The 11628-nt window shown below is 46.8% G+C and overlaps 1 protein-coding gene across 1 annotated transcript in view; it reads left to right on the forward strand.

Moving 5' to 3' along the window:
• The window catches only part of IQCA1 (IQ motif containing with AAA domain 1), a 100998-nt gene extending 100141 nt beyond the window's left edge, over positions 1–857 (forward strand). The window contains exon 19 of the mRNA XM_026852418.1: positions 586–857. Coding sequence (XP_026708219.1) covers positions 586–690 — 105 coding nt within the window. The 3' untranslated portion in view covers positions 691–857. The remainder of the gene's footprint in view (positions 1–585) is intronic.
• The last annotated feature ends 10771 nt before the right edge of the window (positions 858–11628 follow it).

Raw genomic sequence — 11628 nt, forward strand, 5'->3', positions numbered from 1 at the left:
TCCTTCACTTTACATTATTTTCACATGGTCTAGAACTGCCTTGTTGACATTACAGTCCAGGAGCTTGGCAAGTTTGCAGAGCAACTATACCAAAATCATTTACAAGTCACAGGACTGTGAACAGGCATCTGAAAGCAATAAACAGATTTTTAATGTTCAGGGTTTGTTTTACTTCTTAAACTCTCTCATTGAAATAAAAACTGTCTGGATTGATCTGCAGAGCCATGAGAAGTATATGCTTTGTCTGTTGCCAAGTTTAAGACCAGAGGGAGTTTGGACAAGAGCTATATACCTCAGAAATAGGGTTGATCGTAGAAGTTCTAACATTTCCATAACTATAGCAACACAAATGGCCCAGCTAAGTATTCCTGTTAATGAGACACAGTTCAAGCAAGCAATTGCTATACTTCTTGTTATAATAATGTCCTCAAGAGATCTAAGGATTTCATTTCTGCTTCTCCACAAGGCAGCCAGGATTTTAAGAGGTTTGGTTTTATAAGGAATGCTCCATCATACCAGTAAAAAATTTAAGTGTTCTTTATTTTAAGTTTTATTAAAACATATACATGCTTTTTGATTCTCCAGGCTTGGTATGCCAAGACACCACTGGGTAGAGCACGAATCAGAGCACTGGAAGGCAGTAAAAAAGCAGGAAAAGGAAAAACAAATAAAGGAAAAGGGAAAAACTGACTTCCTCAAGAATTTTGCATCTGTCAATACCTGTCACAGCTCTACTTCACTGAAAAGGAGATGATGTTAGGAAAGCAGACACATCAGAACAACACACCCCGATTTATAGGTATTCCAGGAAAGATAATTCCTTTCTGAATAAATTTTTTAAAGTTTAAAAAAAAAAATCAGATGAGACATCAATGTGACATGTAGCTCTCAGAGGATAAAGAGTTAATGACCACTGACTTGCTCAAGCATTATTTATTCTAAGACATTTTAGGGGGCAGAAGGGTTCATTACTCAGGACTGTAACATGCCATCAACTTTTAGGCTATACTCATTTATTTCAGCAAGTAACTCTCCTTAAAAATTGATGTCACATTAATGTCTTTCATTACTTTAATATCCTATATGCTTTATAAAACTAACTGCTTTATATATCTGTAGGTCTAATGTGTTACAGTTCTCAATAAAACTATTACAGCTATAAAGACTGCTTTTTAATTGGGATGGATTATAAGTCACTTAATGCAATCTACCACAAGCTGAATATTTACACAGCCACATGAGGACCAGCACTGTTTCACCTTTTGGTGCCTTATGAACAAATTCATATACATGGACGTCAGCAGAAAACATTAATAAGCAGAACAGAAGCAAAAGCAGAAGCAAAAGTCAGGTGGTCATTTTGGTGGATGTCCTGAGAATCTGCTTTGCAATAAAATACAATGCCGAGTTACCTTGTTTGCACAAATAGCAATATATCTGTTGCTTAAACCCATATGTAACAGAACAGCAGGTGCAATGGCAACCTGAAATAGGCCTGTTGTGCTTTCTAAAAGGTTGTTTCATGCTGCGTTAAACCCAATCCACCTAGACCTGCTTCAGCTTCTTCTAAATCCAGTCCTTCAAGCTCCTGTTTAAGTAGCCCACTGGTGGAAATCTCCCCCATCACATTCAGACCCACACATGAAGCTGTGTAAAATATAGCCTGTGGGATCACAGTAGCTGTTTTCATGTGGTTGAGCAGCAAAACGTGAAGCTCTATGGCAGGAATGTCTCACTTGGAGACAGATTTCCTAGTCTTGTGCTTTGATGTAATATCTCCTACTCAAGCGCATTAGGCCTGACATCCAAATATCACAAATAGCAAGTGCAGGGAACTAGGCGTTCACAAAAACACAGTGTACCAAGTAGCCCATGATAGCATTTGATAGTTGAGAGGCAAGTAATCTTGTTTGCTCGCCAATCAGCAGTTTTGGGGGCAAGGTATTTATAAACAGTGGTTAAAACACCCTGAAGCTTTAGGACATCCTACCTGACACTGATGGAACCAGCACCGCCTTTATGTCAAGCACAGGATCTCACTGACTGGGGTCTAATTCAGTTAAGAGCCACAAATACCTGTTTTCACCTCCAACTGCAACATACCTGTGTTGACCTGACATAGGTAACTCACAATACCTATTGAGCTGGAAACTCAAGGCACACCATCCCCAAGGAGTCACAGGTCCTCTTTATGCCTTCGCTATAGACAGGCGGGGAGGTACAAGGAGAACCGCATTGCTGTAGAAAGCTGCTTAGTTTCCTCCAGCACAAACCAGGCCAACTTGCCTTTGGCTGAGGACAGGCACATCACATGTACTCTACCGGTTACGTTTCACACCAGGTATGGCACTGCTCACTGCTCAAGATCTTGCTGATACGTCTTCTATGTAAAAGGAAACAACCACATTTTAAAACATTTCTGCATCTTTGTACTATTCCAACTCCTCACTTCCCCTGCTCCCCCCACTAGAGCAGAGTTATTTCGCCAAAAATATGGCAGCAAGTGACTCGCAGAAAATGCACTTTTACCTGGTTGGTCGGTACACAACATGCTTTAGGACAGAAACCCTACAGAAAGAAAAGCTCACCCAAAAATCTGCCTGAGCAGATGCTCTAACAAAGCTTTCTGGGAAGGGGATCCTATTGAGCCTCTCCCGCTCCCAAGAAAAAAACCCAATATACAAAGACGCTCATGGAAACAACAAAGTCTGAAGAAAAGCCCAGAAAGATTCCTGCAGGCAACTAACTGCACAATGACTCAAGCAATCATAGCATTAAGCACAGCAGAGGGAACTGGATGGCTCTGGGTAATAAAGTGAATTTTCTCCTAGAGAAAGAACATGCTGCAATACTATCACAGCACATACAATAGTGCCACCCCAAATTGATATTTTTGTGGTCCTCTTTGGCTAAGTTCTGCTGCCCAGTACAGGGCACCCCTGGATTCCAGCCATCCAACTTGGTGACTGCATCTCCAGCCCTGCCAAGGGGATCCAAATGACAGGAGAGGAAATGCTTGCTAGATCTCCTCTGTGCAACACCTCAGGACATCTCTGGTGTACACAAGTCCTTCCCTCAGCCATCTCAGCAGTAATCTGGCTGCTGGAGCCTTGTCGTGACCTGCACAAGGGACCCCATGCGTATGAGCTGCCAGCCCCTGCATTTAATCGCTTGCAGCAGAGCAGCTACAAACTTTAGCTTGCTTTTCTTTATTCATTCTTTGTGGGTGCTTGCTTGCGGCAGGCCGCTGGCTTCACAAATTTGGCAGCACATCACAGTGAAAAAAGGGTTTCTTCAACTTCATCCTTGGTGGGAAGAGGCAGAACGCTCCAAATAGGTGGCAGGGTTTGTGTTAAAAACCTCATCTCTGCTCTCATCTGCAGGAAAACTAATTTGGATAATTCTGTCCTCAATCTTGCCGACAGTGGAATACTCCTCTCCACAACAGGTTTGACAGCAGAACATGATGTGATGAAAAGACCGCATTTAGGTTGGACGTAAGCAAGCCCATTAACTAATATTTCAGCAGGTTCAGTGCAATCTCAATAGCAAAGCAACACCCTGACTGGCAACATCCATCTCCAGGGCACGACTCCGACCCCATGCAGAAAGGATGTACGAACCTCTCACTGTCCCAGGTGCACTTGGCAGGGCAGAAGCCTGTGGTTTTTCTCCAGTATTCACCAGTTTATGGGAAAACAGCACTGGGGTAATTTATCCTTTAGGTGTAGCTTATAATGATGGCTACTTTCAGTGAGAACTGCGTTTCTTTTTTCCCCCATGGGGATCTGGAAGCCACAGCTGGTGTATCTACAAACAGCTCCGTGGGTGCAGTGGGGTGACAGAGAAGCAATAAAGGAGACAAACTCTGCCCTGTATAGCTGTCAAGCCCTCACTCTCCTTTAGTGAGTCCTCTTGGGAGGGAGTGGGAAGAATAAGGAGCAATTTTAACAATATTTATAACAATTATTACAGAGAGTGCATCTACTTGAAAATGAAGCTGTCGCATCAAGCAGAGCCAACAGAGTAATTTCAGTGTCAGTGGCTGAACTATTCAATTAAGTGGCCCTGGCTGGATCTCCAATGCCCATCCCACTGTGAGGCTAATAGTTCTCTCAAGAAATGCCCAGATAGAGCATCTCTACCCAGAGATCTTCCACCACAGGAAGAAAAAAATAATAAAAAATTGTGGCTTTGCTAAGCCCAGATGCAGGGCAATTGCACTCTGCTTTCCAGCTGCAGCAATCCCAAAGTCTGATGAGGGAGGAAAATCCCCTTTGCTACTCCCTGTCCCCTACTTAGTTTCCAGCAATAGGTGAGTTTTGGGTGATGGCAGAGAGGCCATGTTGCTTTGACTCCTGGTGTGGCAGTGGGAGGTAATCCAGCAGCACCAGCAAAGTTGAGAAAGAAGCTGTCATGCTCATTTATATATGTAAGTGATCTAGAGAATTATCGGCTAAATTATTTAAATGTCCCATTACTATTAAATTACTGGGCATTCATTGTAAGAACAGTCATAATACAGTAACTAATTTGGTATTAATGTGAATGTCAGCATTTCATTGCAGTTATTTTGTACTTCATCATAAGATAATTTACCAATAAATTAATTGGCTTAATTGCTTCCTCCAAACCCAGGAGAACTACATATGACATGACTTTTAAAAAGTGCTCATACTTGCTCCCCATATTTCTGCTTTAACCACACCAAGCAGGAACCCTGCTTCGAAACACTGGGGAGGAACAGCTGAGAAAGAGGGAGCAAGATGTGACTTCACTTTCCCAGAGGCAATAAAGTCTTGGCATAACCCTGCCCTGTGGATTTTAATGTGCTTTAAACATAGCCCCTGAGACCACACTTGGAGCAGGAGCCTCAGGTTCAGTGTCAGCTTTGCAGGGTCCTGGGTAGTGGGCAAGGAGTGCAGCCCCAGCACTCAGCCTCCATCCAAGCACCTGTGAGCCATTCTTGCCCACCTTCCTGTTGTACAGATCCCCCACATTACCTTCACCTCCCAAAAATACCAGTAACCTCCAATCCCTATCAGCTGGGCGTCAAACAAGCCAGAGCAGAGACTCAAACTGAAGCTGACAGTCCTACTCCAGTTGGAAGTAAGTTGCTACCAATTTGCCACAAGGCAAAAACGTGCCATAATCAGGATTCCAGGTATGTAGCAGATACCCTGCCTCAGACATGTCTGCCAATTGATTTAAACCCTATCGATAAGCTTGAGAAACACAAGCAGTTTACCATAGCACTTGAGTAAGAAACCAAAACCAAGCAGCACCTTAAGTCGTGAGGCATCACCTCCACCCTGCACTACAGCACCCAGGGAAGAGCCCCCCAGCTCCTCTGCAGACCCCAGGCACCATCCCTGTTGGCATCCCTTCAGGAGAAGCATCTGCCTCCCGGCAGCGAGCTCTCAGGGATGCTGATGCCGACTGAAGGCAGCCCCAACCCCACGCAGCCAGGCAGGAGGGCTGTGTCCTCACACCGAGGAGGAAGGAAAAACAGCCCTCGCGAGGTAGAAAGGCAGCAGCCGCCATGAAGTCATGCTTTCACAATGTGCCTCGGGTATTATTAGGTCCCTGGCTTATGTCAAGCTCTCGGGTTATGCTGCTGTGGCCAAAGCCCTTTAATCAGACACTGTAACTCCTGTTAAATCAGTGCCAGCCCCTGTCTCTGGTCCCTGCCAATTTTGCATGAGCTGTTTTGCCTTGCGAGCTTGTACTGATTTAGAGATAGGGTTATTGGGAGTGCCACTGCCTTCCCGAAAGAGACTCCTCCACCATCGAGATTTTTACAACCAGCCCTGAAGCTCTCTGGCAACCACAGTGAGTCTCCCAGAGCTCCCACCCCTCAGTTCCCCAGGAGCATAAGAAAAGTTTGCTGTTGCTTTCTCCAAGAGATAGAAAAAGGCTCTGTTGAGAGCACAGTGGAAGGACAGCTATTTTCTCCAGTTTCTTGGGTTAAATGTGTTTTAATAAATTAACAGGGCTCTTTTGCAAAGCGCCGGGAACAGATTGCACTGGACTCAGCACTCTGATACATGCTCTTTCACCATCAGGGAGAGATCAGCCCAACTGCAAAATGCTGCTAAACCTTTATTTATGATAACCTGCCCTGGTCCTGGGCAGTGTGTATCACGCCAGGCTGGCAAACACTCAGCATCCAGGTGGGAGCAGCCCAAGGGAATAATACATCTCCTTCCAGCACACCCTGGCCAGAGACAAGTATCAACCATGTGGCACCTGTTGTAGCTTATTGTCTAAGTTACTATTGGAATTAAAAAACAATCTGACATTTCTCAGCAAAACCCTCCAAATCTGGTAACACAAAGTGAAGCTGACTGTTCTATTAACTCCCATCCTGCATCAGCAATTTTCTAAAGTGTGGAAACATTATAATTGACTTTTCTGCTAGTAGCAAAATGTCATTTTTTCTCAATACTTCCTAAGTCAGTAATGCATTTCAAAAGCCTCCAATGCCACTACCACAACAGGACTTACAAATTAGCACATTTTTAGCTTTTCATTAAACACAATACCAAAAAATTCTCATCATATTAGGGTTTCTCTCCTCATTATTGAAAGTACTGCGACTTTGGAACTTCGCACAGCAAATTATAATGCACTCAGCCTGGGTCCATTGTAAATCGGGGCTTCAAAAAAGGTGTCACGTAGTCGGGCCCTCTTTAAGCACTGAAAATATTGGAGTCTATTTGAAAACGCCTCATGTAGTCTCTCACTAGCCTTGCAAATCATCACAGCACCGGGTAGAGCTTCCTTTTATTTTTTGCCTCATAGCATCAAGCCATTTCTATTCCGACCAGAAAAAAAGGATTATTTCTTGCTGGGATTTCAAAAAAAAAAAAACCCTACACCTAAGATAACAAGCTGCATAAAATCCCCAAATCATTTAGGGCTCTTGTTCAGTTTTGCACAGAATCCGTGGGGCTGTCCTCTTCAAAGGAGAAGGGGTTTCTCCAGCCAGACCCCCAGCTCGCTGCCCTGGGATGCCCCCGGCCGACAATGCTTTTCAGAGGCCGCTGCTGAAACACCGCCGTGTTGCAATCAAAGGCACGGTGCCTACGCAGCTCCAGCTAATTCCCCAGCTCCGCGCTGAAAGGCCGCTACCCCAGGAGGACACTGCAGAAGAGGGATCGTTTCTTTTGCAGAGCAAACAAGCACCAGCCCATTTTTGTGTGCCGTTGCCTCCTGCAAAAAGCACCAAACGCAGCCTCGGTTGACCTTTGGCATTACAGCCCTTGGCTGGAGTCCCCTTTCTTGGTGAAGGGGGAAAAATAACAGGGGATGTGCCAGCATGGGAGCAGGGAGAGGCTCACACCCTGCTCCTGAATCCCCCTGAAACCAGGTGCCATCCCAGGGCACAGCCTGGCAGTGCCCTGCCCCCACCTGCCCAGAAGCCTTAAGGCAAAGAATGGGAAATACAAAATCCCTACACTTTCCCGTTTTCCTAGTCCTCTGAAAAAAAGGCTAAACACATCCCTACTCTCCTCTGCACAACTTCAAACACCACCAACACTGTGCAGTTTCCCATAAGTGAGACGCCCCTCTCCTTAAAAGCATTCATGCTTTAAGTTGCTCAAACTAGCAAGAAAGTCATCGTTAACAAGGCAACTAAATGCACTGAGAAGCAAAGGGGAAGAGAAGCATGAAATGAGACTGTTTGCTTCTCAGGAGGACAGCTGCAAACCAGCAGCAAGGTAAAGTGCACTTCTTAACATCCTCTTCCAGTTCCCTTACTTTAGGCTTCTATCCTGCCTCAGTTTCCCCAACAGGGAAAAGGCAACTAGAAGCGACACAAGGCAAGGATTGGTACAGACACGGGGAAAGGGTTGAAGGACATCTCACAGCACAGGCAACAGCAGCACCAAAGCCCAAAATAAACAACAGAAAGCGAGGAACTGGAATGAGGAGGACCCACAGGGAGAGCCAGATACCAGCATCATGAAAAAAACAAACACAAAGAACTCACCCTCTCTCCCTTGAGGGGTCACAACTTCTGCACAGATAAAGCTGGTGTGTGGCCACCAGGAAGGAAAAGGACTGCAAGGACTGCTTTGTCCATCATCACCCAAGAAACCACACAAAACCCACAGCCAACCAACAAGCCCTAAGGGGCTCAGCGGCTAGGGGTTTTATCTGACTCAGTGGATCACCTGCAAATGGGAAACCCACACCACCTGCTGCCCTCACAGCAAGAGAAACTCCTCGGCTGCTGCAGCTGGCTAATGAGCAAAGCTGATGGGGACTACAGCTCATTCTCCTCCAGCCGTTTTCTCTAGCAGGCGTCCAGGGTGAGGTCCCAGTGTTCACATCAAACTGTCACGGCATCTCAGCAGGATCTAGCACTGGGTTGAGCCTTTTCTAGAGGTTTCCTTCCAAAGGTGCACTTTGGGAGCAAAAATCATTTTGATGACAGCAATGAGCACACAGGTCCCGAGTGCATGGGACAAGGGGGTGTGAGGATCTCTGCCAGGTCCTTGCTGACCCATTGACCCACTCATGAAAAGAAGGAATAGGCACCTTGGTGAATGGCCATGCGTGGAGCTGCCACACAGGGCAGGGACGGGCATGGCGGGGGTATAGGACCTCCTCCTCCCCTGTGCTCTGCATCTCCATCCAGCCCTTGTCCTGCCTGGGAGCCGCAGCATGGGCTGGTGGGAGAGGGTTGATCTTGGACTGGTTGGGGGTTTTCCCATTCTCCCAGATGAAAGCAGTCCAAGTCTGGGATCAAATCAGCCTGCTCCAGCCACCTCCAGCAGCGTTTCCATCCACATTTCAGGGCAATAAACTCTTACAGAAGAGTTGGTGATTTTCAGTTCCAGGTACATGATTTTTTTTTTGTTCCAGCTCTTGGCACCCTGAGTCATAGAAAGAGAAGCCACCACACCTGACCACAAAAGGGCTCCTTAACAGAGTGGGACTTTGACTTTCTAGGTGAAAATAACATCAAAACCCAGGAAGAATAAAAGATGGAGAGGAAAGAGGAAAAACACTAAGAAAGACTACTTGGAGAGCAAGGGAAAATCTAAGCATTGGCCATTAAGACTGGATACAGTGTGTTGGGCCAAGCCCTAGTGAAAGCTTGGCAAAGGTTAAGGGTTGGGTGCAATCCTGTCCTCTCATTAGGAGTAATTGGAGCAGCGAATAGACTGGAGGATTAGCAGGAGGAGATGGAAATCATGCAAATGAGCCCTTTGGCCAGCAAAACCAATAGCCCCACTCAGCACAGAATTTGGATAAATTACACCCATAATTGCTCTAATTAAAGAGGTGCACTCAGACAGCTCCACCCCAAATGCCACCACTCAGCGCCCACAAAGCCTGTCAGGACAGCCTCTTAAGGAGTGGGTGATGGGCAGGGAGAATCCAAAAATACATCAGGCCAGCCTGAAATTTGGAGTCTTGGTGGCTTTGTTTCAAAGCCGGATGGAAGCCTGTGCTGGCGTGGTGGCCCCTCATCCCACCACCCACGTTAGCCTAAAAAGAACCCAGTGGGGAGCAACTCCTTCTCTCCCATTGGGGTGGGTTGGAGGGGCCACACATGTGGGCACACCATGGTGCCAGATCATGGCCCAGAAACCTGCCCCATGCTTACATCATCATCTCCAGCCCACCCAGGAGATGCTTCCCTCCATCTCTGACTGCCTCGAGCAAGGTCTGGCCCTGAAACAGCATTTCATTTTAGACTTACAAAACCATCCCCACTCCATCACCAAGATAAAGCTCCCAATTTTAGGAGCAGGCGACACATCCCTCTCCACCCGCTAACAAAGCCCGCCATGGAGGGGGGCAGCCCAAAGCCCCAGCCCCCTGCACTGCCCTCCCGATCCACCCTCCTCGTTCAGCCGGGAAGTTCCCTGGCGTCATGGCTCAAGGAGGGCAGGGGATGTGGTGGTGGGGGTGACGTGCTGACAGCTCATCCCGCCAGGCACTGCCGGTGTGAAAAATGGTCCAGGTGCCATGCCTGGGCCCTGAGAACCGTCTGCTTTGTCCCACCACAACAGCAACCTGTAATTTCTGAGGCGGTGTTTCCAGCCTGTGCCCCACAAGTGATGGGAAGTGGGGGCAGGAATGAAGGCAAAGCCGAGCAGGCAAACCAGATGGCTCTCTTGTTAAAGTGCAGCTGCGCCAAGGAGAGGTCGTAGCCATAATGAATCGGGCTGAGTCCCCACTAATTAACGCTGACAAGCAAAGTTCAGATGTGTCCACTGGTAAGGAATAAATCAATCCCCCAGAAATGGATACAGTCAGTGAGGGATAGTTGAGTTTGTTCTTCTGTGTCCCAGAGGGCAAGCAATTATCTCCATAACTTTCTAGTTAGGGTGCACTTGGGAAACACATCTTCCAATTCATAAATACCTTCCTTCCACAACTACGTTACACTTTCAGGTGTCAAAAGCTGGTTTTTCTCAGGAGCAAAACAGCATGAGACAGCATGAAACTGAGTGAAGGGCTTGTTGAAGTTTATGGTGCCATCCAGCACCTCTGTTTCTACCTCCTGTACATTTTGGCAAAGAAAAGCCTGTTGGATGGCCGTGATGTTCCTGGTGGACATCCAGCTAGGGAATAGGGTGAAGCTGCTTCAGTTTTCCTGAGTTTGGGGATAAGGACTGGGGCTTGAGTCCTTGAGATCCAGTGCTGGATCCTCACCCTGCCCCAGCAGCTGTGAGAGAGCATTGGCTGCAGCACTGGTTAAACTGAGAGCAAACCCGCACTGTGGGGATGTTAAACCTTCCCCTCAGCCTCAGCTCACCAACAGAAATGCCTGGGTGACACCGATTGCATTTCTGGGGGTGCACAGAGCCATTGCCACCTTGTGCTGCCCTATGATCCTCCTCAGTCAAACAAGATATTTGCTCTGTTCTTCCATCCCACCCTGTTATGCAGGATGACATTATTTCATGTGTTTCCCTTCCTCCTCTTTTTTCACCAGGCCCAGGCAAACTGAAAATGAAAACCATGCTCTGGTGCCATTAAACAAACAGTGAAGCCCAATGCCCTGCTGAACCCAGTAGTCTCAAAACTTTAATTGCAGGAACAAACTTTTTTTCCTGACCACTCAAGAGATACTTCTTGGGTTTGTGCTCTGAAAGACAGTGTCACGGTTGGTGGCTTCTCTTGGGGAAGTCCTCCAGGATGGCTGCTCTCCTGTCCTTCCCCATTGCACACAACCTTAACAGAAGAAAACTTCCCCTGCTTTTCAGAAGAGGGTTTGTTGTAAAAGTTCCTTTTTAGCATCTCCTTCATCACTGACTGCTTCTCTGCTCGTAAATCCTCCCAGGTGTAACCGGAGAAGGGCTGGTGGTTTTTATAGCCATTGTATGCACGCAGGTGCTTACGTTGCAGCCTTGGGGCATCAAAGTTTGAGGTGGACATTAAAAAATAGGGGTTATGCGGCAAAACCAGCTTTCATGTGGGGAGGGACCAGCCCTTGCAATGCTCACGTTGAGTTAAAACCTTTTGGGCATGACCCTTGAACCATCACTACATGGAAATTACAGTTTTGCCATATGTGGTTGGCCATATGCCTTCTAAAAGAAACAGGTGACAAAAGGGAAAAAATGCAAGGATGCAAGGAGGAACTGGAGCCCCCCCCCCCCC

The sequence above is a fragment of the Athene cunicularia genome (genome assembly GCF_003259725.1).
Source record: "Athene cunicularia isolate RWA chromosome 7 unlocalized genomic scaffold, athCun1 chr7_part1, whole genome shotgun sequence".
Lineage (NCBI taxonomy): Eukaryota > Metazoa > Chordata > Aves > Strigiformes > Strigidae > Athene > Athene cunicularia.